The sequence below is a fragment of the Mus musculus genome, chromosome 9 (genome assembly GCF_000001635.26).
Source record: "Mus musculus strain C57BL/6J chromosome 9, GRCm38.p6 C57BL/6J".
In the NCBI taxonomy this organism is placed as follows: Eukaryota; Metazoa; Chordata; class Mammalia; order Rodentia; family Muridae; genus Mus; species Mus musculus.
The window spans coordinates 119,761,639-119,788,475 of record NC_000075.6 but is presented as its reverse complement, the minus strand read 5'-3'; the positions used below and the strand labels follow the sequence as shown (position 1 = coordinate 119,788,475).

At 46.5% G+C, this 26,837-nt stretch overlaps 1 protein-coding gene across 2 annotated transcripts in view; it reads left to right on the top strand.

The window, feature by feature from the left end:
• Positions 1-26,837, top strand: part of Scn11a (sodium channel, voltage-gated, type XI, alpha) — a 71,694-nt gene that overhangs the window by 36,981 nt on the left and 7,876 nt on the right. The window contains exons 16-24 of one of the 2 annotated variants that reach the window (NM_011887.3): positions 4,321-4,722; positions 6,462-6,575; positions 7,579-7,696; positions 9,414-9,568; positions 14,033-14,206; positions 17,960-18,061; positions 18,446-18,715; positions 20,074-20,127; positions 22,907-23,044. In NM_011887.3, coding sequence (NP_036017.3) covers positions 4,321-4,722; positions 6,462-6,575; positions 7,579-7,696; positions 9,414-9,568; positions 14,033-14,206; positions 17,960-18,061; positions 18,446-18,715; positions 20,074-20,127; positions 22,907-23,044 — 1,527 coding nt within the window. Of the gene's footprint in view, positions 1-4,320; positions 4,723-6,461; positions 6,576-7,578; positions 7,697-9,413; positions 9,569-14,032; positions 14,207-17,959; positions 18,062-18,445; positions 18,716-20,073; positions 20,128-22,906; positions 23,049-26,837 lie in introns of both variants that reach the window. The other variant, XM_017313362.2, reaches the window with a different exon arrangement.

Here is a 26,837-nt window from a genome sequence, read left to right as displayed (position 1 = left end):
TCTCAAACTCATTTGGAATAATAAAAAACCCATGATAGCGAAAACTATTCTCAACAATAAAAGAACTTCTCGGGGAATCACCATCCCTGACGTCAAGCTGTACTACAGAGCAATAGTGATTAAAAACCTGCATGGTATTGGTACAGTGACAGACAGGTAGATCAATGGGATAGAATTGAAGACCCAGAAATGAACCCACACACCTACGGTCACTTGATCTTTGACAAAGAAGCTAAAACCATCCAGTGGAAAAAAGATAGCCTTTTCAACAAATGGTGCTGGTTCAACTGATGGTTAGCATGTAGAAGAATGCAAATCAATCCATTCTTATCTCCCTGTACAAAGCTCAAGTCCAAGTGGATCAAGGAGCTCCACATAAAACCAGATACACTGAATCTAATAGAAGAGAAAGTGGGGAAAAGCCTCGAGCACAGGGGAAAAAATTCCTGTACAGACACCAATGACTTATGCTCTAAGATCAACAATAGACAAATGGGACCTCATAAAATTGCAAAGCTTCTGTAAGGCAAAGAACACCGTCAATAGGACAAAACGGCAACCAACAGATTGGGAAAAGATCTTTACCAATCAATCCTACATCCAATAGGGGACTAATATCCAATATATACAAAGAACTTAAGAAGTTAGACTCCAGAGAATCAAATAACCCTATTAAAAATGGAGAACAGAGCTAAACAGAATTCTCAACTGAGGAAACTTGAAGGGCTGAGAAACACCTAAAGAAATGTTCAACATCCTTAGTCATCAGGGAAATGCAGATCAAAACCGAAATGAAATTCCACCTCACACCAGTCAGAATGGCTAAGATGAAAAAACTCAGGTGACAGCAGATGCTGGCAAAGATGTGGAGAAAGAGGAACACTCCTCCATTGCTGGTGGGATTGCAAGCTGGTACAACCACTCTGGAAATCAGCCTGGTGGTTCCTCAGAAAACTGGACATAGTACTTACTACCTGAGCACCCAGCTATACCCCAGAAGATGTTCCAACTTGTAATAAGGACACATTATCCACTATGTTCATAGCAGCCTTATTTATAATAGCCAGAAGCTGGAAAGAACTCAGATGTCCTTCCACAGACGAATGGATACAGAAAATGTGGTACATTTACACAATGGAATACTACTCAGCTATTAAAAACGACTTCATGAAAATCGCAGGCAAATGGATGGAACTTGAGAATATCATCCTGAGTGAGGTGACTCAGTCACAAAGGAACAAACACGGTATGTACTCATGGTTAAGTGGATAATAGTCTAAAAGTTCAGAATACCCAAGATTCAATTCACAGACCATATGAAGCCTAAGAAGGAGGAGGAAGACCAAAGTGTGGACGTGTCAGTGCCGGGAAGTGCTTGCTGATGGGAGCCTGATATGGCTGTCTCCTGAGAGACTCTGCCAGAGCCTGACAAATACAGAGCAGATGCTCGCAGTCAACCATTAGACTGAGCTCAGGAGTCCCCGATGGAGGAGTTGGAGAAGGGACTGAAGGAACTGAGGTGGTTGGCAGCCCCAAGGAAGGAGCAACATTGTCAACAGGCCAGGCCAGGAGCTTCTGGGGACTGGACCACCAACCAAAGAGTTCACATGGCTCCGTCTGCATATGTGGCAGAGGATGGCCTTGTTGGACATCAGTGGGAGGAGAGGCCCTTGGGTCTGAGGGTGTTCCATTCCCCAGTGTAGGGGAATGCCAGGGTGGGAGGACGGGAGGGTGGGAGGACAGGAGGACGGGAGTGGGTGGGTGGGAGAGCAGGGGAAGGGAGGATAGGATAGGGGGCTTCTGAAGGGGAGACCTGGAAAGGGGAAAGCATTTGAAATGTAAATAAATATTCAAGGGGGAGGGGAATTATACGGAAGAGGCAAAGAGCTCACATGGGAAAGTGCTTGATATATAAACAGGAGGACCTAAATCCCACCCCAGAATGAAAGGAAACAAAAAGCCTCTCATGGGGGCTGCCACTTCTGTGACAGTGTGGTGGGCATGTAAGGGCAGGGTAGTCTGGAGGCATGCAGTTAGCCTCGGTGACCTCCAGGCCAGGGGGAGACATTGGCTCAAAAAATCAAAACAATAGGAACGAAACCCAAGGTTGACCTCAGGTTTATACATGTACCTTCTGTAACATACCCACACCCACACCCACACACAGAGGAAAAATGGTTCTTTACCTGCTCTGTGTCTTTTTGTGTCTGTAATTCCTAGAGCCGTAAACATCATGTAATGATTTGAACAAAGCTGTCTGCACTTATCACAGGCCCTTGTTCCTTCTTCAGACATCTTATACTGTTGGGTTTTCTTAATGGGTAAGGCAGCTTGGGTCTTTGCCTTCAGCTAGCAGCTTAGATATCAACAGAGAGGCTAACTAGGTGCACATCAGTGAAGATACGGAGAGAGAGAGAGATGCATAGGAACCCTGGGCTTGGAACAAGTAGAGGTCATGGGGTAGATGTAAGTAACTGTCCACACAGAGAGCTTTGTCCTAAGTGCCTAATAATGATATTGCACAGCTGGTAAGTGTCACAAGGGTCAGAAACCAGGGCATCACTAATGGGAGTTGGAAGAGAGTCCTGAGAAAGGATCCACTGACAACTGTGGGCATTGAGAAGGCCACTTAAAATTCAGGAAGGGGGGGGGGAGCACTGGAGAGATGGCTCAGCGGTTAAGAGCACTGACTGCTCTTTCAGAGGTCCTGAGTTCAATTCTCAGCAATCACATGGTGGGTGGCTCACAACAATCTGTAATGAGGTCTGATGCCCTCTTCTGGTGTGTCTGAAGACAGATACAGTGTAGTCATACATTAAATATATATATGTGTGTGTGTGTGTGTTGTGTGTGTGTGTGTATTTTAAAGAAAACACAGATACAATTCAGGAAGGGAGGGGAACTTGAGCAAAGGTCCCGAGAGAGGACTTCTGCTGGCAAAGCTGAAGGTCTATGAGGAGATCTATTCACCCCTCAAGCACTTTCCCCCTGAGGGCGGCTTACAGCCACCTGCCTGTAGCTCCAGCTTCTAATGCCTCCTATGAGCATCTGGGTATACACTGCATGCACACCCAGACGCACCTAGACACACACAGACACTGACGCACACACTGACACACACATAAACACATACAGACACACATAGACATGGACACACACAGATACACATATAGATACACACAGACACACATACAGACACATACAGACACAGACACACAGAGACATATACACACAGACACAGACACACAGAGGAGTAAAAAGTAAAAACTAATGTTAAATTAAAAATTAATTAGTAGCTGGGTGTGGTGGCACACACCTTTAATCCCAACACTCAGGAGGCAGAGGCAGGCGGATTTCTGAGTTTGAGGCCAGCCTGGTCTACAAAGTGAGCTCAAGGACAGCCAGGGCTATACAGAGAAACCCTGTCTCGAAAAACCAAAAAAAGAAAAATTAGTATTCAAAACATAATAAAATTAATTATGACATTTATGTACATAACATAGAGGGCTCTTTCTTATTTCCATGTGTGTGTGGTATGCCACTTGAATGTGTATGCTGGTTCACATGTGTGTAGGCACCTGTATATGCAGGTACACGCGTATGCCTGGGTGTGTGTGTTGGGAGTGTGTAGAGGCCCTGAGGTGATGTCAGACCATGCTTCCGTCTTGGTCTTTGAGGCAGGGTCTCCCAGTCAATCCCAGAGTTCTCAGACAGAGCTGCTCTGCCTGGCCAGTTTGCTCCAGAGATTTCCTAGCTTTGTCTCTGAGGCTGGAATCACAGGTGGCTTCCATGCCCACTTGGCATTTATGTGGATTCCTGGGGACATGAACTTTAACTGCCGAGCCGTCTTCCTAAACTCTTGCCCTCTCAGCCCAGTGGGATCCTTCTTCTGTGTTACCTGTATTCTATCATTACCTCTGCCCTTTTTAAAATCACCACTTTCTCTCTCTTGTAGTTTCCTTTCTATTTCACGACTGATGCCTACACTCGTGCCCACATACACACTCATTTAAAAAGCCTTAGGAGTAGGATCTGGTGTGAGAGAGATCACATGGTATTAGTCTTTCTAAGTCTGGGTTTTCTCAGTATAATCCTTTCTGGATGCACCCTTCCCTATGTATGTATCCATCATCTTGCCTGTTCTGCGTCTCTTGTCTTTCTTTTTACCTCAGGCTCCATCTTGCCACTTCCTGTGTAGGAAGGCATTGTTGGGAGAGAGCAGGAAGTCTCGTTTGACTAGGTTGAGCTTTGAGGGAAAGGTTGTTCTAGGAGCTCAAAGCACCTCTTCCTCCGCTAAGCTTCCCTTATTACTCACCCCAGGTGCTTAACCTCTTCATTGCCTTGCTGCTCAATTCCTTCAGCAATGAGGAAAAGGATGGGAACCCAGAAGGAGAGACCAGGAAAACCAAAGTGCAGCTAGCCCTGGATCGGTTCAGCCGAGCGTTCTACTTCATGGCGCGCGCTCTTCAGAATTTCTGTTGCAAGAGATGCAGGAGGCAAAACTCGCCAAAGCCAAATGAGGCAACAGAAAGCTTTGCTGGTGAGAGTAGAGACACAGCCACCCTGGATACAAGGTCCTGGAAGGAGTATGATTCAGAAATGACTCTGTACACTGGGCAGGCCGGGGCTCCACTGGCCCCACTGGCAAAAGAAGAGGACGATATGGAATGTTGTGGTGAATGTGATGCCTCACCTACCTCACAGCCTAGTGAGGAAGCTCAGGTATGGAAGGTCCGCACGTCACACGAGATGCAGGTGGAATGTACAGTCACCACGGGGCACTTGGCACCCGCTGTGTTCTATGTGTTGCTTAGGGATATGCATTTATAAAATGTATATGTTCTTGGACACACGAGGCCAATCTTAGGAGAGTTAATGGGTGCTGTGTTTGCAGCATGATGGGAGGTGTCAGAAAAGCCCCCACGGAGTAACCGCAGTTCAGCCTATCGCTGGTTCTGATGTTGCCAGGTTGATACCCAGGACCAGCCACCACACGCTGTGTTTAGATGTCCTTGCAGATCACAACAAACCTTCTGTCTTTAAGACGTGCTGCTCTTCCTTTCTTTATGCTTCTGTCTTAGTTAGGGTTTTCCTGCTGTGAGCAGGCACCATGACCAAGGCAACTCTTCTAAGGACAGCATTTAATTGGGGCTGGCTTACAGGTTCAGAGGTTCAGCCCATTATCATCAAGGCAGGAACATGGCAGCATCCAGGCAGGCATGGTGCAGGAAGAGCTGAGAGTTCTGCATCTTCATCCGGAGGCTGCTAGCAGAATACTGACTTCCAAGCAGCTAGGGTGAGGGTCTTAAAGCCCACACCCACAGTGACACACCTACTCTAACAAGGCCACACCTCCTAGTAGTGCCAAGCATACATAAACTGCCACAGCTTTTCACTTCCCGTGTGTTTTAGCTTCCTGTTCTGTTGCTGTAATGCAATGCTCAGACAAAAGCAACTAAAGGAGGGGGTTTGTCTCAGCGCACAGCTCATGGGGATGTGCACCATCACCATGGTGGCACAGAGGAAGCAGAAGGAGCTTGAAGCAGCCGCTCACATCACATCCACAGTCAGGAGGCAGAGAGTGATGCACGCTGCTGCTCAGCTCCCTTCCTCCGCTCACACAGTCCAGGATCCCAACTAGGGGATGATGGCGCCCACAGTGGGTCATCTTCCCATCTGCATTAACAGTCCCAGATAATCTCCTAGAGGCATGCCAAGGGCCCATATCCCAGGTGGTGCTAGATTTTGCCAAGGTGACATCATGCTAAGTTGCTAAGAAACCCTCTGTATTCAAAGGATAAAAATTACTTTTCATCTTTCTTACTCTCTGTTTATTCATGTAATTGCAAATTTTACTTTTTAACTAAGTTGTGGCAACAAGTACCAGTATCGTTTATTAAGTGATTTATTAGTTAGCTGTTGAGTTGAATGGATGCATTTTAAAATATTTTAAATCTCATATTGCTTCCGGGAGGTGGCTCAATTTGGATCCCCAGCACATATGTTAAAACAAAACAACATGCTGCTAAGTGCCTGTAGTTTGAAATCATTGGGAAGATGGGGACAGGAATCCCTGTCATTTACTGCCCAGCCAGTCTACACAATTGGTGAGTTCTGAATTCAGTGAGAGACTCTGTCTCAAAAGTATGGTGGTAAAATAATTCAGAAAGACCTTAGACCTTTCCATGCAAACACACACACACACACACACACACACACACACACACACACACACACACACACACTTGCATCTTTGAGTTAATTGGATAGGCTGAGTCTTACACCGGAATCATACTGTTGCGATTAAGGAACTTGACAATGCATTCCTCTTCCTGTTCTAGCCAGTATTTTTCCCAGTATATTTCCACATTGGGCTTTTCAGGGACAGAATTCAAACCCACTTTATGCCAAGTGATCTGTCCAGAGCAATGTTAACTTCATTCTGGGCTTCTCTGTGTCAGGCCTGTGACCTCCCTCTGAAGACCAAGCGGCTCCCCAGCCCAGATGACCACGGGGTTGAAATGGAAGTGTTTTCCGAAGAAGATCCGAATTTAACCATACAGAGTGCTCGAAAGGTAATGGGCCCAGGGTATGGTTGGGAGGAGCACGTGACTCCTCCACACAGAGTCTCCAGAATAGGACTGTGGAGCAACAGCAGAATGAACGGAGAAATGATTGCCAGGGTAGATTCTTAAACAAGTGTGTGAATCAGTGCCTCTCAGTTTTGCTACGTGAACATCTGGGGCAAGAGAATGGCCCACTGTGGTGAGCTTTCCTGTGAATTTTAGGATGCCTACCTGTAATCCTCGGCCTCTACTAGATATCAGGAGTATCCCACTAGCTCTGATAATTAAAAATGTCTCCAGTTCTGGGGAGATGGATCACTTGGTAGATTGCTGGCAGCGAGTATAAGGCCCGAAGCTTGATCTCCCGAGACCACAGGAAAAAGCCAGGCATGGTAGTGGATGCCTGGAACCCCAGCATCGGAGAGGCAGGAGTAGGAAGAGACCTGGGGCTCACTAGTCAGCCAGACTAGCCACTTGGTGATCTCCAGGCCAATGAGAGACTCTTGTCTCAAAAAAGCCATGGTGTCCAGATCCTGAGGAATAACACCTAAGAATGTGCTCTGGCCTGAAAACACACACACACACACACACACACACACACACACACACACAGTTTTATTTATTTATTTAAAAAAATATGTCTCTAGGCATTGCTGAAATGTCTCCTACAGGATTAAGTCAACCAGAGCCACTGATATATATCCTATGAGTTGGGACAGCTGAAAATTAGTCTCAGTAGAGTAGTTTTCTTATTACCTACCGCTCCAATTGGCAGCCTATTAGGGTGTGATTTGTTGGAGGGAAGGGCTGAGCTAATGTGCACACATGTACCCGACTGTTCCTTAGCCACGGAAATGAGGTAATTTTCCCCTGCAGCAATGTTGGCAGAGAACTTAACAAGAAGTCCCAACAGGAGTGGTGTGTCCTAACATCCTTACATCCTGAAACCTCTGCCTGGTTGGCTTGGCCATTTTGGCAACTGACTGTCTCCTCCCTCTCTTCTCACATGCAGAAGTCTGATGCGGCAAGCATGCTCTCAGAATGCAGCACAATAGACCTGAATGATATCTTTAGAAATTTACAGAAAACAGTTTCCCCCCAAAAGCAACCAGATCGATGCTTTCCCAAGGGTAAGTGGTCGTAGTTTTGCACATAGCCTTTGAATGGGGTCTCCATTCTCCGCAGCTCTGTGGTTTGGGTGGCTGCCTCCTTTCTATCACTACTATCATTAGATAATTAGATTCTAGTAGAGGGGATTTCAAGAAACTCTTGGTTTAGGTATGATCCATCCACACAGCCCAATAAACAGAGTGAAGATCCAAAAAGCTCTTCTGGAGAACTGTTGTGGGAAATATTAAAAAATGGATCCACAGGCTTCCTGCACTACCGCTGACAACTGGCAGACCACATGGCTCCAGCCAGGTGATCTCAACTCGGTGGTCTCTCTGGTGGGGCAGGGCTACTCTCTCTGCCCGCCAACTCTCTGGAGGGGCCAGAGTTCTCGAGTTCCCTTCTCTACCATGCCAGCCCCAAGCAACGACCATCTACACTGCGGTCAGCTGCCACAACCCAATAGAAACAAAACTTTTTTTTTTAAAAATGACTTTATTATTATTTTTTAAAGATTTATTTATTTATTTATAGGAGTACACTATAGCTGTCTTCAGACATACCAGAAGAGGGAGTCAGATCCCATTACAGATGGTTGTGAGCCACCATGTGGTTGCTGGGAATTGAACTCAGGACCTCTGGAAGAGGAGCCAGTGCTCTTAACCACTGAGCCATCTCTCTAGCCCGAAACAAAACTCTTGAATCTTATAATTAACCAATCAGATTTATGTAATAAAAATTCTCAATTTACAAATGCCAATATAATAATTTTAGAACCAATTGATAATGATAAACTCTTATCCCAATTATTCTAACCTTATGATATCATAACTACCCGTGACTGGTTAAAGCCATGCTGGTTCACATCTGCCTCCATCTTGACCTCCTTCCTTCCCCTGAGACTCAAGTCTGTCTCTGCCACTCCTAGCTCTGCCTCCCTTTTCCCTGTCCAATCACAGGCCTCCTGCTGCCCTAATATTTTAGTGATTGGACACGGAAAATCCTGTCTCAGAAAACTTGCAGGGCCAATGTGTCAGCCACGGTGTAGCGTCCTTAGGACATCTAGTATCAGAACAGACAGAGAGGAAGGGAATAAAGTATGACGGACCCCGTGCTCTGTGGTAAAGACATGCATGGTGAGGGCAGAGGCTATTTGATCAAGTTCTCCCATGTGTGCCTTGAGTCCACAAAGCCTTGGAAGCCCTCACCTCATTTCTTGAAACCCCGTGGACACTACTTGTATTTTACATACCTCCCCACCCCACAATTATAATTGGCACAGTTAATAACTACAAATCATCGTCGGCATGCAATGATAAGCAGCCCCCCCCCCCACACACACACGTGAGTTGACACGGCTAGGCGTCTTTGCTGCAGATAGATGGCTTTGTTCCTGCAAATGGTATCAATGAGGGGTCAGCAGATCTAGCTTAAGCTCAACTGAGCAAGTTGGCTCTGCTGCCTGTGGCTCATCCTTCAATGAGAACCAGTGGGCTAACCTGAGGATATCGCCTTTAGAGAGATGGTGCAGGGCAAGTGGAACTTGCCTTAGAGATGATACTTTGTGGCTTCACCTCTTCCTTTTGGCTAGCAGAGCTGAGAGCCCCACCCCCATTTCTGACGGGGGTGGGGGGAGATGCTGCAGTTCACAAGGCAAGGGACATGAAGAGGAGTGAGAAGCGAGGTGGCTAAAGGCAACCCGCGCCTGAAACTAATGCTACAAATGTTTCCTTCCAGGCCTCAGTTGTATCTTTCTATGTTGCAAAACAATCAAAAAAAAGTCCCCCTGGGTCCTGTGGTGGAATCTTCGGAAAACCTGCTACCAAATCGTGAAGCATAGCTGGTTTGAGAGCTTCATAATTTTTGTCATCCTGCTGAGCAGCGGAGCACTGGTAAAGGATGCTCTTGGAGAGGAGACTGGGCAGCTGGGGGCACTGCCTCGAGGGGTGGCTGTGGGAAATCCTGCTGAGCAGTGGAGCACTGGTAAAGGATGCTCTTGGAGAGGAGACTGGGCAGCTGGGGGCACTGCCTCATGGGGTGGCTGTGGGAAAGGGCAGCAAAGGGAGGGTGTTCACTGCTGGTGCCTCGCTGAGCAGGGTTTCACACAATGTCTAGACCGAGGTTCCCAGCCTGAAGATGCTTTCCTGGTCAAGGGGCTACCTCAGACCAGTTCTTGAAAGTACTTTCTAATGTCTAGCCCTTGAACTTGGTTTGCCCACCTGCTCCGTGTTTCTGGAGGATTCCTAGATACCTCCGCTTCATCCACGTACCTCCTCCTTCAGACGGTTCCTCCCCTCATTTCCCCTGAAGATTATAGTGTTGCTTTCTAAGACGAGATATTACAGGATGGGCTACTGGGAACAGATCCGGATAAAACCAGTGGCTCTGACATTTCGCATTACTTGTAGCCCCTTAAGGGACATGGAGACACTGTGTCCTATTTGTGATTCTTCCTGGTTAAGGTGCCCTGTGAATCCTACTGAGGCAGACACGTAAGTCTGAGTCAGGCTCTCCGGTGCCTTTCTGTTCCCTCCTCACTCCTGCCAGTCACGCTGTCCTCTCTCCAGCTCTTCCCATGTCACTTATATCTGGTGGCCCCTTTCCTTACCTCCCTCTCCTCAGTTTCCTGTCTCCCTCTCCTTCTCTGTGAGCCTTTCCTCGAGGCTCAAACATGAAGCTAAACTTGTGCTAGAAGTCATGCTAAGTAAACAGAACCTTTCTAGATCTGGAGTGACAGATCATTTCGAAATTAGTTTGTAGCAAACGGAGATGCCACTGACGTACCTTGTTCTTAAGTCCCTTGCCTTCCGTCTAATGCTTTATACCTATGTGACCTCTAAGAGAAAGAACAGGAGGACAGGCACGTGCTCCCCAGGGACTGGCAGCAGCATAAATCACAAGGCCTTACACACAACACAAAAAATTGTTCCCCACACAAAAATGCAGGTTTCTCTAGAACCATCCGGGGAACTCCACTGAAGGACTTGGGCTGTGAGTCTTTGGCAATGGCTTCTCCCTGATTGTGTGTCATGAACACCACGGTTGCATTTATTTTACTTTTTTCAATGGTGCCAAGCAGCAGGAAGGCTGTCAGAAGGCCACAGACAGATAGGTGGTGTCAGGGAAAGAAGACACAAGCAGAGAGACCTACCAGCAGCAGGTAGAGTTCTCTCTCCCACTCTGAGAGACAGGTGTAGGCTGGGGAGAGCAGGACAGAACATGCCATGTAGAGAACAACAGGAGAAAGATTGACCCATCTCACTGTACATGGTAGAGAAGAGAATAAGAAAAATCCAACCCATTACCATTGCCTACAGACTAAGGTCCAACACCATCAACACCACTGGAAAGCTTGTTCAAAAAGCCGAGTCTTGAGACCTTTCCAAACCACTGGACAACTAATAAGTTCCCAAGGTGATGTGTGGGTGTTAGACGCTGAGAAGGTTGGGTCTGGACAATTGCATGGCAGTGACAAGAGCCACTTATTAAAATTTGGCCCTGGCAATCCAGGTGTATCTCTGACCTGCTTAGCTAGCCTGTGGCTAAGCTTTCAAGAGAGAAAGTGAGCCTGTGATGCTATCCAGATTTGCCTGTCTGCTACAGACAGGTAATGTAGATGAGCACGTCTCTGGCCTCCAGAAGCATGGAGTCCAGATGGGAAGACGGGTGCAGCGATTATTTATAAACCACAGTTGTAAGTGATGGGCTCAGAGCAGGAATCAGAGCTCAGCCCAGCCTTGTAGGAACAGGACACTTTGCCATAGAATGTCAGCTCCTCCAAGTTCACAAGGCTGAGTAGGAACCAAGAGGAGAGAGACGACACACAGAGATGTGCCTCTGACTCTTGACCCTGTTTTGACCAAAACCACGGCGTGAGTGACTCAGGAAGGTGTATCTTAGCTCATAGTTCAAGGTGCAGCCAAACTTCGTGAGGAATGGCTCTCTGCCACGCAGCGGGAACCTGAGGCTGCTGCTCACAATGCCAGGGATCAGAAATCAGAAAAGAGTGCTAAGAGGAAGTGGGACGGTGCTGTAAACTTGTAGGCTCAGGGTTACAAGAGTTACACTTCTTCAAGTTCACCCAACCTCCCAAAGTTTCCAGAACTACCATTCCCCCAAACCAGCCAGAGCAGCTGGGAACCAAATACAGGGGCCTGTGGGAGATATTTCACTATCTAACAACACAAGGACTTTTTCTAGTCAAAACTCACTGTGGTAGGTGGAAGTGGGTTGGTTGGATTCTTTTGAAGGATGTGGCCCTACCTTGGCCCTACCTTCCGCCCACTTTCAGTATCTCCTTAAGTGTCTTGAGCAGGGTTACTTACAAGCCCCTTTCTCCCTGTCATTTCTTCCATTCTTACTTTATGAAGGCTGAAATGATAGATCATACCCTAACTCTACAGGTCTTGCAGAATCACAGGCACACACACACACACACACATACACACACACACACACACACACACACACAGAGCAGGCGAGGGAAATGTTTGGATGTTGCATAGAAAAGGGTCATCATCCGGTCTCATTTCCATAACCACACTTAATGGATATTTGACAGTCAAAGAAATTTGTACTAAGAGCTTGGTTCAGAGCTTCTCAATTTCAGTGTGTCACAAAACAGTTATAAAATGATATTATCTGTAGTGTGTGTGTGCATGTATAGTATAAGTGTATGTGTGCTTTATGTGTTTGTGTATGTGTGTGGTGTGTATATGTGGCATGCGTGTGCATGTATGTGTGAATGGTGTGTATGTATGTGGTATGGCTTGCATGTGGTATGTATATGTGTTTATGTGTGTGGGTGGTGTGGTATGTGTGTGATGTGTGTGTGCATGTATAGTGTAAATGTACATGTGATGTGTGCATTTGTGTGTATGCATGTGTTTGTGTATATGTGGTGTGTGTGTATGTATATGGTATGACTTATATGTGGTATGTGCGTTTGTGTATGTGTGTGTATGTGTGTGTGGTGAATGGGCAAGGGTGTTTGTCATGGGAGATGATGGGCTTGCTGAGTATAGAATTTGGGAAGCAAGGAGAAGGCACTGAGTACAGTTGTTGAGGTGACCTGGAGGGTTAAAGTGGAGGTCTAGGCCACGAGTATTTCTGGGAAAACTGGAAAGATACATTTGGTGAGAATTGAAAGAATTAGGAAGCCCAGACAATTACTTGGTGGTCTCACGTGTAGGAAGATGATCTTATATCGAGGGACATAACAGTTGCTTTTCTCACTGATGTGGAAAACACTCAAAAGAGGCAACTTAAGGGCATGTTTTAATTTTGTTTCTGTTGCTACAATAAAAATGCAGGAGCTTTCAAGAAAAAGGATTTATTCAGCTCCTAACTTGAAGCAGCTAGTAGGCCCACAGGCCACAGACCTAACAGGCTCCGTACTCAGTAAAGAGCAGGGAGAAATGAGCGCATCCATGCTTGCTTGGTGCCCACTCTGCACATACAATCCTTGATGCCTTCCCTGCCTAGGGAATGGTGCCGCCCACAGTGGGCTGGCTCTCCCTACACTAATGATTGTCATCAAGACTATTCCTTACAGACAGGTCCACAGGCCAACCTCCTCTGTACAGTCTGTCATGGATTCTCTTCCCAGGTGGTTCAAGGCTGTGTCAATTACAGTTAACGTCAAGACTGTGTTGATAATTAGGATTCGTCACCATGGAGAGAAAAGTTTTATTTTGGCTCACACTTTGAGGGTTCAGTCTGTCACGGAAGCAGGAGCATGAGGCAGCGGGGTCACACTGCATGCACAGTCATGAAGCAGAGAGAAAGAGAGAGAGAGAAAGAGAGAGAGAGAAAGAGAGAGAGAGAGGAAGAAGAGGAGGAGGAGGAAAAGGAGGAGGAGGAAGAGAGAGAGAGAGGAAGAAGAAGAGGAGGAGGAAGAGGAGGAGGAAGAAAGGAGGAGGACAGACTATGTGGCCTTAAATTTCATTTCTCTTCTTTGTTTAGTTCAAAATCAGAGCCCATAGGGTAGAAACACCTATAGTAAGGGTTTTTGTTCCCACTTCAGTTACTCAAATACAGTTTGTCACAAACACGCCCAGAAGGGTGTCATCACCTTGGTAATTCCAGATCTGCTAACTTGACCACATTAGCCATCATAGAGGGCCAGTGAAGAGAGACCCCAAGATCACCAGGGTAACAGAAATATGGACATGGAATTTTCCATATCATTCAACAAGCAATCGTTTTATTGGAAAAGACCTGCCTTATTCTGTTTATAGCAAGACCTTGTCATCAAGACACCCACTAGTTCTTATCCATAGAAAATATGAAAAATTCTAAACCAAGGAGCTCTGCAAACATTCAGCCCAGCCGACGGTTATGCTCTGTTCTTTCAGATATTCGAAGATGTCAATCTTCCCAGCCGGCCCCAAGTTGAAAAATTACTGAAGTGTACCGATAATATTTTCACATTTATTTTTCTCCTGGAAATGATTTTGAAGTGGGTGGCCTTTGGATTCCGGAAGTATTTCACCAGTGCCTGGTGCTGGCTCGATTTCCTCATTGTGGTGGTAAGTTTGCTGTCTCTGTGCCCTATTCCGGTTGGGGCAGGGATCAGAGTGGGGAACTGCATGGGGGCTGCCCTGCCTGTCCTCATATGGGTGACTCTCAATATCCTGAGCACCATTACAGTACTTACCGCTGGCTGTCATCTGTCCACTGTTGTGCTCCAGCCCCCGTGGGCCCTGCCTCTCATACTTGCCTTTTGTAAACACACTGACCAAGCGTCTCCATGACAGCCTCCTCCACCTCACTCTCTGAACCATGCTTGTGTCCAACCCAGAGGAACTTCAGGCATCCTCTATCTTTCCTTCTCCTTCTAACTTTTTTCCCTTTTACATTTTCAAATGTGTGTGGTGTACATGTATGTATGCATGTTTTTGTATGCATAAACATGTGTGTGCATGCGTGTGTGCACATGGAAGTCAGAGATTGATGTCAGGAACCATTCAGTGCTTGCTCTTCCATCTTATTATTCAGGAAGGTCTTTTAATCAAACCCAGAGCTCACTGATGTGGCTGCTCTGCATGCTCTGGGGATCCCCTGCCTCTCTGCCTTCTGAGGCTAGAATTTCATGTGGGAGACCACACCCACCTAACATTCACAAGAGCTCTGGGGATCCAAACTCTGGACCTTATGCTTGCAGGGAAAGCACTTTAACCACTGAGCTACCTCCCCAGACCTCCCACCCCACCCAACTTTATTTTATTATTATTATTTTTTATCTTTAAAGACTTCTCAAAACAGACCAGTAGCCAGATCATGAGGCAGATTCGATTTCTGTGGCATTGCCATCTGCCATGTGCCACCTCACAGAGAAAGAATCCCGCAGCTCCAGTTAACAGCCTGCTTCGGGACATAGAGCAGACCAGTGGTGAGCAGGGCTGTAGTGCTAACGTTAACAATAGCAGTAGTGGCCGCATCCGGATGCTTCCTCTGCACCACCATGGCTTTAGCTTTTCCCAAGAGAAACAACTAACACCTGTCTGCTCACCCCAGATAGGCACCAATATTCTAAAGGACAACTTCCAGGTCCAACTTGGTGACACTAAGTCCGTTGGGCTTTCTCACGGACTGTGGGTGACCTAGAACATCTGCATCACGGCAGAGTCCCGCCCCATCTATAGGAAGGTGTCTCATGGAGCCCTGCTGTCAGTCACCCTTCCACTCCCTATATACTCTAGCATCTCCCAAGATCACCTGTGCTGGGAGAAGGATCTCAGGTAAGGGATTCACAGGTCTCCCTTCTTCTTCCACTCTCTAGGAAGTGCCCATAGACCTGGCCAGCACTTTATCAGGCTGCTCTAGTTTCCGTGGCCACCAGGTACAAAACCCAAGATGGCACCATGTCATGTTTGGAGAGGAAAACAAAAACTTCCAACAGCCACATTTTCTGCCATCTGTGCCAAAAGTCTTCTTCCTCCTCCTACTTGTCATAGTCACTCTCTGAGAAAGGGACTTTTATTTCCCCTGAATTCAGAGAAAGAAAATAACCCAGAAAGGCTAGGAACTGCTCAAGACTTCCTGGCTGATGCTTCCTGGAAGCATCAGAGCTGAGAATCAGACCTAGTAAGTCTCCCTCCTGGGTGCAAGGCTCTCACGGGTACATCACACATACGCCGTCTTACAAACTCCACTCCTATTTAAGACGGTAGCGAAGGGGCTGGGCTGGTGCTTTGGTTGGCAGAGTACTTGATGCGCAAACATGAAGACCTGAGTTCAGATCTCCAGCTCCCATGCCAAAAGACAGGCAAACACAGCGAGATAATCCCAGCTCTAAGGAGACAGAGATCTGAGGACCCTGAGGCTACCTAGCTGGGTTGGTGAGCTCTGGTTCAGTGACACTTTGTTTCAAAACCTAAGGTGGAGAGTGATTGAGGAAGACACTAATGTTGAAGTCAGACCTCCGCATGCTGCATATGTACAATGTGCATACCCACAAAGACAAGAGCATCCAAATGAAGATTATAAATATCATGAATTCAAAATAGATAGTGTAAACCTAACAGCAATCCCTAATTATATCAAAGAGTGGTCTAAAGGCACAGTCAAGAATTACCAGTAGGCACAGGTGGTTTGTACAGGCAAGTTTTACTAAGTTTTATTAAATTCAACATTAATCAAATTGTTATGAAGAATAGAAGAGGGAAGCTGCAAACTGTCCAAACAAGACCATGTGCAACCTGTTCATTCGTTTTTGAGGCAGGGTCTCCTGTAGCCCAGGCTGTGGCTCAGTTATGCTCTGTGTAACTGAGGATGACCTAGAACCCCAGTTCTCCTTCCCAGTTTACCTCTTGTCTGCTGGGACTGCAGGCCCAGCCCAACACCAGTGCAGTCTTGCTAAGAAAGCAGTCAGAACAAAAACTCAAGAACAGAGATAAACAACCAAAAATAAATTAATAATCCTGTACCTATGACTCTCAAAGGAGGCTCTCCGGGGGTGAGTCCCAGCACTGGTCTTGACACTAAATAGACTGTAGAGAGGATCCTAGCTTCACAGCTTGTCAGCTCCATGCCTGAAACAAGGAATTGATCCTGCAAACTTCTTGTCTCCTCATTTGTGACACAGTCTTACCACTGTGAGGAGACACCACGACCATGGCAAACTTTATAAGGAAAAACATTTAACCAGGGCTTGCTACCAGTATCGTCTTAGTCCGTTGTTGTGGTAGGGAGCACGGTGGTATGGTAGGGAGCACGGCGATATGGTAGGGAGCACAGAGGTAGGCATGGCAGGCCTAGTGCTGGAGCAGTAGCTGAGAGCTACATCCTGATCCACAGGGGAGAGAGCAAGACTGGGTCAGGCATGGGTTTTCAAAACCTCAAAACCCACCCCAGTGACACACTTCCTCCAACAAGGCCACACCTCCTAATCCTTTTGATCCTATTAAACAGTTCTACTCCCTGATGACTAAGCACTCAAATATATGAGCCTATGGGGGCCATTTTTATTAAAACCACCAAGATTACATACAAATCAATCAGGATTGCATACACTGGGGGCCACCGAGATAGCTCAGCAGGTAATGGTGCTTGCCACCAAACTCAATGACCCAAGTTCAATCCCCAGAGTCTGTAGGGTAGAAGAGAGCTAACGCCTACAAGCCATCCTCTGACCTCTGACCTCCATACAATGCCCGCCCTCCCACAATAAATGAATCAATAAATGGAAAAAAGTTTAAAAGAATCCAGATGATGATTTTTATAATAATTTTGGAGTAGAAAAACATGAACCTAAAGCACAGAAATATATAAGTCCATCTCTACTAAAATGTAGAACTTTTTTGTTCTTCTCAGGAGTGCTAAACTTATAATTAAAGACAAATTGGATTCCAGGACTTTGTATTTGTTGTGTACCTGACAGATATTAACATCTATCCATAATATATAAAATATATAACACAAATCATGAGGAAATGACAGCCAAAGGCGAGGGTAAGCGAAGGACACAGACATAGCCTCACAGGAGAAGCCCTGGTTGCTGGCATATGTGAATAATGACAGACTCATTTCATGAGCCAGCACAAAAATGCATTTTAAAGTGAGAGTTCACCTCATTCACTAGTTGAAAATCATTTTCCCCCCAAGGAATAGCTGTGTTGGAAAGAATGTCAGAAATTAAAAATCTCTAATTACTACCAATAATTTAATTGGGATAGCCATTATGGGGAAAATTTTGCATTATTTGATAACATTACAAATACTGCCAACTTATACCAGATGTGCCATCCTCACCAGACAGTCTCACCCCTACTCCTCCACAGGTGTCTGGGCTCAGCCTCACGAACTTACCAAACTTGAAGTCCTTCCGGAATCTGCGAGCGCTGAGACCTCTGCGGGCACTGTCTCAGTTTGAAGGAATGAAGGTACATGCCCCGGGTGGATGGGTGGGAACCCAGCTAACAGGACCGGAAGAAGCCAGTTGCCCTCGGTCTTTTGTCAATACTTTACTGGGGTCCTATCCAACCAGACCAGGGCCTGGACTGTGAGAAGTGAGAAGACTATGGACAACCAATGGCTCTGTCCTCCCTGCATCCGGGGAAAGACATGCCCCACGTATCTAACGACATTGTCACAGGGCACTTTTGAGGTCATCCTTGGTGGCCGTATGAGCAGAAAGCAGGGATGTTCAGAATAAAGACAAAAGAACTCTAGGAGCCCTGCCATGCATGCTGGGTCTCCCCTGGGAAGATGGAGAATGTGCCCTGTGCCTCCGTTTGTAACATTTTCCTTTGTTTCGTCTCCCCAAGGTTGTTGTCAATGCCCTCATGAGTGCCATACCTGCCATCCTCAATGTCTTGCTGGTCTGCCTCATTTTCTGGCTCATATTTTGTATCCTGGGAGTAAATTTTTTTTCTGGGAAGTTTGGAAGATGCATTAATGGAACAGACATAAATAAATATTTCAACGCTTCCAATGTTCCAAACCAAAGCCAATGTTTAGTTAGTAATTACACGTGGAAAGTCCCGAATGTCAACTTTGACAACGTGGGGAATGCCTACCTTGCCCTGCTGCAAGTGGTAAGTGCTGTGGCTGTCTGCGTCCAGGAAGAGGGAGCTTGGAAAAATACAAATGACTAAAACCACAATGACTCCACAAAGGGAGAGGTTGGATCCTAGTCCTGTCTACAGGGTGGGGGCGGGGCAGAGTTTTTTTCACCAACTTAGTTACTTTTCTCATTACTTTGACAAAACACCTTAGGCCGTAGTTACTTTTCTGTTGCTGTGATTAAAGACCCAACAACAACAAAAAAAGAAAGTTTCTTTTAAAAGTCTTTCTTAGATTTTATTTTAGCTTATAGCTCTAAAGCGAATTCAGTCCATCAGGGCTGGGAGAGCATGGTGGGAGGAACAGGAAGCTGGCTATCACGTCTCACCTATACACTACATACATCTACAGGCATGCTGTAAATCCTCAAATCCCAACCCCAGTGACACACTTCCTCCAGCAAGTTTCCACTCCCTAAAAGTTCTATAATCTTCTCCAACTGAACCATCAAGTGGGACCAAGTATTCAAACACAGGAACTGGGGTGGGGGGCATTTCCCATTCAAACCACAGCACCTGGAAAAAGCAAATTAAGGCAGGGCTAGTTTTGCACATGCTTTGAGAGACTCGACCACCACGGTGGGGAAAGACATGGTGGTGAGAATTGTCTAGATGCAGCGGCAGGAGTGTGAGGAAGCTGGGCCCACGGGCTCTACCGTCTGGAAGGAAGTGGGTAGAAAGAGACAGAGATACCGGCGGGGTTTTTTGTTTGTTTGTTTTTTGTTTTTTTGTTTTTTTTTTTTTGTTTGTTTGTTTTCGTTTTACTCACCATATCCTGATGCTCATCCAAGATGAGTCTGCTGTCAATTAAACGTCCTCAGAAACACCTTCACCACAGGCCCTGATGCGGGTCTGGGTGACTCATGCATAGTAACGCCCACCCCTGCTTTAGGGTTTTACTCTCCTTGCTTTGTCTTCTGTGCTACCTTGCTTGCTGTTCAGAGCACCCGCCAGAAGGGGGAGCCTTTGGTGCAGCTCAGGACATTGTCAAGAGCTCTCTTTTCAAGTAGCAGCAGCCAGGTGTTGGCCAGGTAGCACAGAAAACGTGTGCTATCAAAAAGAACCTTGCCTGGCTCTTCCCAAGGAGCCTATTGTGTAGACATTGATTTTGTTTTTAAGCCATTAGTCTTGGGAGAAAGAAGAAGACGGAGGTTAGGCACAACACCCCTCCTCACATCCAGACTGTTCATTCTCGAGGACCTCTCTCTAGGGCAGGAAGGAGAATCAGCTAACACCCACCCGCCCATGGGGCTCGACAAGTTTCTGGGTGGCATGCTTCTGTTGATGAAAAAAGTCTACAGCTGTGTCCAAGTTTTCTACTTCTGTTTCAGGCGACCTATAAGGGCTGGCTGGACATTATGAATGCAGCTGTTGATTCCAGAGGGGTGAGTTAAAAAGTCTCACTGTGTTCTAGAGTGTTATGCTCAAACCGGCGGTACTATGAGTTTGCAGACGGCCCCTAACTTCACACAGGGCAACTTCATTATCCCACACCCTTGTTTGTTCTTCTGGAGACAAAATTATGGTGCAGACATGGACTGATAAAGAGATCACTGATATATTTTCCGTGGCTGACACCCCAGCATTCTGTAGAATCCAACATTCCCTCTGTTGTGTCAAGGGAAAAAAATGAAAACCATTCATGTAAGAGATGGGGCCAGAACAAGAACCTCATGTGTCCTAGCCTGGTTTCTGTTGCTGTGATAAAACACTGGCCAAAGCAGGAACCAGGAAGTAAGAACTGAAGCAGAGACCCGGGGGGGGGGACGTGGGGGAGGATCTGGCTTACATCCTCTAACTTCTTTAGGGTTACCATTGCTCAGATGAAATACCATGGCCATAAGCAACCTGGGTGGAAGTGGTTTGCCTGGCTTACGTAGCACACCATTGAGGGAAGAAGCAAAGGCAGAGCCTGAACCAGGCAGGATCCTGGAGACAGGCGCTGGTGTGGAGGCCATGGAGAGTGCTGCTTACTGCGTTGCACTTCATAGCTTGCTCAGCCTGCTTTCTTATAGCACCCAGGACCACCAGCCCATGGGTGGCCCCACCCACAGTGGGTTGTGCCCTACAAGTTGGCCTACAGGCCTTATCTTATGGAGGCAATTTCTTAATTGAGGCTTCCTCCTCTCTAGTGACTCTTGCTTGTGTCAAGTTGACATAAAACTAGCCAGCGCACTTCACCTGGCTTGTTCAGTTACTTTCCGTATACAGTTTGGCTCCATCTGCCTAGGGTTAGGTCCTCCTACATCCGTGAGGAATTAAGAAAATGCCCTGTGAACTTTCCCGCAGGCCAGTCTGATAGATGTAATCATCAGTTAAGGTTCCCTCTTCCCCGGGGTTGGGGGAGGGGGGGCGTTAGTTTGTGTCAGCTTGAAAGAAACTAAGCGTCATAGCAAGGTGCTCCAACTTTCCTATAGTTCATCTCCAAATGATGGACAGGAGGGAACGACCTTTCAAAGCCTGCATGTCTGAACTGGGGAAGTGTTAGGAGAGTAGACATGACTCCCAGCTGTAGAATTCCAGTGAAAGAGAAAGTCAGAATTGAGTCTCAAAGTTGGAAATGCACTTGGCAGGCAGGCTGGTCTGTCTCCTGTTCCTTGTCTGGTTCAGAGGAGGGATGAGGAGAGAGTTAGGCAGAGCATGACAGTTGAGTCAAGAATGCAACCAGTGTGGGAGCTTTGTCCATTTCATTTCATGACACGTCTGTGGTCACTGTATTGAGGACTCTCCAGCATTGATGCCTGATATGGAGTCAGGGCTACAGACAGGGGGTGGGGTGGGAAGGGGGTCTGGGAGCAGAAAAGATGCTGAACCAAGGAGGCAGAGTCTTCATGGCTACCGGTTTTCATCATAGCCCAACAGACTGGCATTTATGTGTTGATACTGCATAGCAACAAATCACTTAGCTTAATTCTCAGTACATTAACAAAATCTCATTCCTGGAAAGCCAAAGCTAATAGTAGAGACTTAATGTTAATGTTGTAATCTATTGTAATATTCATATCTCATAATTATGCATGTCATACATACAGTTTAAATGTTTAAGTTCTAACCTATTGTTTGTGTGTATGTGTGTAGGATATGTGTGTAGGATATGTGTGCATGAATAAGGACCAGAGTTTGGATGCCCAGAATCCACATAGATGCTGGGTTGGCATGGGAACACTCCCTGGCTGTAATTCTAGTGTGTGGAAGGTGGAGATGGGATTCTAGGAGCAAGTAGACTAGCTATCCTAGTGAGCTCTGGGCTCAGATGAGAGACTCTGCCTAAGGTAGAGGGAGGGCCAGGGCCTCAGTGGGTAATTTGCTATCAAGCCCGACAACCCGAGTTCCTTCCCTCTGAGCCACATGGTGGACGGTTCCTGCAAGTTGTTCCAGTCTCCATAGGCATGTGCCATTGTGCACTTGTGCACACACATGTGTGCAGACACACACAGAGACAGACAGACAGACACACACACACGTGTGAACATGCATGCACATGCAAATACATATCCATGGACAGCACACGTACAGAGAGAGAGAGAGAAATAAATGGAGAAGCTAGGCTGAGCAGGATCGTGTGTGCTGAGGCACGCCCTGAGCCGGGAGAGCATGCTTGTCATCAGCTAGTGTCCACACACAAGCTTACCTGCTCACTTACTCATCTGTCTGTCCCCTCTTGTGTCTTGAGAATCAACCTCCTAGAAGGTGTGCCAGGCGTTGGCATCTGACAAGGGAGAAGACACAACCACAGGCAGAATGTTGACATCATGGAAGGGTAGAAACAGCTGTATAACAGCTGTCAAGTCCAGACCCCTCTGCCCAAGGTGGGTGTGTCCTGTGCTGGGTTCATCTCAATGGCCTATCCCTGAGACATCTGAGAGACCTTCAGAAGACAAATATCACCACATCCCTCCCCCCTTTCTTCTTATCAGTTAATGCTCTTCATTGTCTGGGAGAAAAGCTCAAACCTCCTGGCTCCCATCTCCCCACCATGTGCATCTGGAGCTTAGCAAGGGACCCAGAGAAGGGGCGTCCAGAGGTGCACAACTCCCGGCAGGATGCTATGTGTTTAAACTTGCTGGGGAAATCCACTCTGGTCTTCTGAATGAGGCAGCTAGGGCAGCTTTATCTTTTTCCCTTCAGTAATTGTTTTTCTCTCATTAAAAACATCCCCAACAGAAAGATGAGCAGCCGGCCTTTGAGGCGAATCTATACGCATACCTTTACTTCGTGGTTTTTATCATCTTCGGCTCATTCTTTACCCTGAACCTCTTTATCGGTGTTATTATTGACAACTTCAATCAGCAGCAGAAAAAGATAAGTATGCACGCTGGCCTGGCTGGGTGCTCTCACCGGGGTCAGCCAATGCTTGCAGGGAATGTGATGCTAATGTAGAAAGAAGGCTGTTGTTCACAGCAGCAGCCATTCTCACGAGCTCCCGGGCAGCTGGGGAGCTCACCAGAGTGGTCTCAGAGATAAGGGCAAGAACCATGGGTGGTGCTGAACACCTTTAATCCCAGCACTTGGGAGGCAGAGGCAGGTGGATCTCTGGGAGTTTAAGGCTATCCTAGTCTACCCAGAGGGTTCCAGGACAGCTGAAGTTACACGGAGAAACCCTGTCTCCAAAACCAACCAACCAACCAAACAAAGCAAAACAAAACAAAAGGCAAGGAATGTGGATTCTGCTTGCACATGGTTTTTGAGCTCTGTCATAACTCAGGTGGTTCTTGTCGAGTTGTGGGCTGCGACTAATTGGCCCTGAAGAGAATAGCAACCAACACAGTTAGCATGTGTGCACAGCCGTCACGGCTCAGTAACATCGCAAGAGTATTTTGTTGAACACAATAAAGAGAAACAGGCTTCCCTCTCTGAGATGATTGTGTTCTGGCTCCCAACAGCCTGAGTTTGTCTCCTGAACCGGCCTGGACGGATGCTTGGGGCAGAGAAGATGTTAGGGAGGCTCCCGCCCCAGGCACTGTAACAATCTAGTGTTTATTTGCCTGATCCTGAAAGCCACTGGCCTCTGGGCTAACACTGCAAATTAAGGAAGATAAAAGAAACTTTAGATCTATCATCATCTGTCATCAAATGGTGACCTCTTCAATGCCTCATCATTTTGATACAATTTGGTATAATCCTCTCCAGTTAAGAAACCAAACAACAAAACCAACCAAACAAAAACAAAACAACACTCTTATTGTATGTGTGCTGGTGTGCTTGAATGTCTAAACGCCTCATGTGTGCAGTGCCCACAGATGACAGAACGGCGCGTCAGATCCACTAGAACTGGAGTTAAAGATGGTTGTGAACCATCATGAGGGTGCTGGGAACTGAACCTAGGTCCTCTTCAAGAGCAGCAAGTGCTCTTAATCACAGAGTCATTTCTGCAGCCCCAAATTATTAACCATACATATATGTATACATATATACATATACTCACATGCAAATATACACATTTTATATAAGAGTTTAAGTTACCTTATACTTTTAATTTGGGAATGCATAAGCTCAATAGTCATAGCCTATTTTGTAAAATCATTTTTTGCTGTAAGAATTTTCAGGGCTAGGGAGATGACTCAGTGGGTAGGAGTGCTTGCTGTGCAATTATGAAGAACTGAGTTCAAATCCCAAATCCCTATGTTAAAAGCTGGGCACAGCTCCTCACGCCTTTAGCTCTAGTGCTGTGGGCACAGAGATGTGAGGGCCTCTGGGACTTGCTAGCTCCCAGTCTAGCTCCAGTCAGTGGTAGACGCTGTCTCATGGGAATAAGATGGAGAGCTATTGAACAGGACACCTTGTGTCCTTTTCTCTGTGTACACATGAATGCATGCACATACCTGCACACACACACACACACACACACACACACCCCATGAGAGCTGAATTATATTCAATAATTTGTCTGGGTTGTTTTAACCACCTAAGTCATTTCTACATTTCTCAATGGCTTAAGCAACCATGAACACCCTTAAAATTCTGGTTATTTTCTTAGTATAACATTCCATAATTAAAACATTAGAGGTATTGCCCAGTCACTTCCCAGATTTGAGAATGGCTGGCACTGAGTCCTCACCACCCCATCACTAGCATTTACAATGGCTGTCCTAGACAGATGCAGGAAGTGTTACATTGTGGTTTTATATCCCTTTGCTTGGTCATTAGTGATCATAACACGCCTCGTTATAGCTCAGTGTCTATTAAGTCTACTTTGTGACTTTCTTTTTGCATCGTGTTTGTGTGCACATGCATGTGTGTGTGTGTGCATGTTTCTCTGTGTGTTTTTGTGTGTGCCTAAGTGTGTGTGTCTGTGTTTCTGTGTGTGTGTCTGTGTGTCTGTCTGTTTCTGTGTGTCCGTGTTTGTCTGTTTGTGTGTGTCTCTGTGTGTGTATGTATCTGTGTCTGTGTGCATGTCTTCCTGAGTGTCTCTCCACCTTATTTTTTTGAGGCAGAGTCTCTCATTGAAACTGAACCTCACTGATTTTGCCTGTCTCTACCTCCCCAGGGCTGGGATTGCAGGCCCGTGCTTCCACACTCACAAACTTTATCTTTTCAGTCTTGGGACGAAACCCAATGGCTTTTCCATGCTAGGCAAGTCCCTACCACTTAGCCACAATTCTCAGCCCCACACCCAGCTTTTTAATGTGGGTTCTGGGGACTCAAACTCCAGTCCTCATACTTGTAGAGCAGGCACTGCCCACTACCCCTCCCTACCCCAGTTCTTTTGGTTTTTTTTTTTTTATTAATATATAGATTTTAAAATCTTTACAGGCCTGAGTTTTTTGTGGAATCAAATTCTGCCTTTGGGTTTTCTCTCCTCTAGGAGCACAAGGCGCTTCTGACCCCTCTGCTCAGCGCTTGGTTGTTGATTTTTATAACTGTGCTAAGGCTTGTTTACATTTTTTTGCTGATCTCTTCTAATTCATCTGAACTGTACCTCCCTGCCAACCTCTGTCCTCAGCATCTGCTGGGAAAGTCCAGTGCTGCTGTGGAGCTGCCTTATTGAGTCTGCTGCTCAGGGAGGAGGGAGCAGTTCCGGGTCCCCTCTGTAATGCGTGGCCTGATTGCAATCAATACCAGCAATTTGGGTGTCATCCTTGCAGCAGGCTGACTTAACCTCTGCTGGAAAGCCTTGTGCGCATCACAACCACCGCGGCGCATTTTGTTTTATCTGCTACGTTATGGAAAACTTCAAAAGTGAACAAGAACATTCTAGTATGATCCTAAAACACCCAGCATCCAGCATCATATTTGTTACAGAAGAGCATCCTCTTGCAGGCGATGCCCCCCCTCCCCCACGGGGGCCACAGGATTTGTTTCATTTCATTCATAAAATGTTTCAAAAAAATTTTTTTTAATCACATAAAAATGAAGAGCAGTCCTAGGAAGAGTTAAGTTTTTGGAGTCTGCTGGCTTGTTTTGATTTTTTTTTTTGAGTCAGGGTTTCACAACAAAGCCCAGGCTATTCTCAAGCTTTGTTCAAACTTACCTTTGAACTTCATTTATTACCGTTGTATGTGCATGTGCGTGGTATGCTGGTGGGCACGGAACATGGAGACGTCCGAGGACTTCATGGAGTCGGTTCCCCCCTTCAGTTCTTATGTGGATTCTGGGGGTTGAACAAAGGTCTCCAGGCTCGTGAGGCAGCACCTTTACCTGCTCTGCTCTCTCACTCGCGCACAGGGCTGGTTTCAAACATGACCAAGATGTCGTTACTTACCTAAAAAACTTGGAACAAATTCTTAAAAAAAATTTCATCAAATTGTACTTCCTCAGATTGCCATGCCTTTCACTTTTGTTACCTTAGCCAGTGCTGCTATCTTTTGCCTCCTCCCCCTCTTCCTCCTCCTCTTCTTCCCCCTCCTCCTCTTTTCCTTCTTCCTTTTCTTTTTCCTTTCCCCTCTTCCCCATCCCCCTCCTCCTCCCCCTCTTCCTCCTCTTCTTCTTCCCCCTCCTCCTCTTTTCCCTCTTCCCTTTCTTCTTCCTTTTCTCCCTCTTCCCCCTCCCCCCTCCTCCCCCTCATCCTTCTCCTCCCCCCTCCCTCCTCCTCCCTCACCTCTCCTCTTCCCCCTCCTCTTGTCCTTCTCACTATGACTATTAACATTGTTACTTT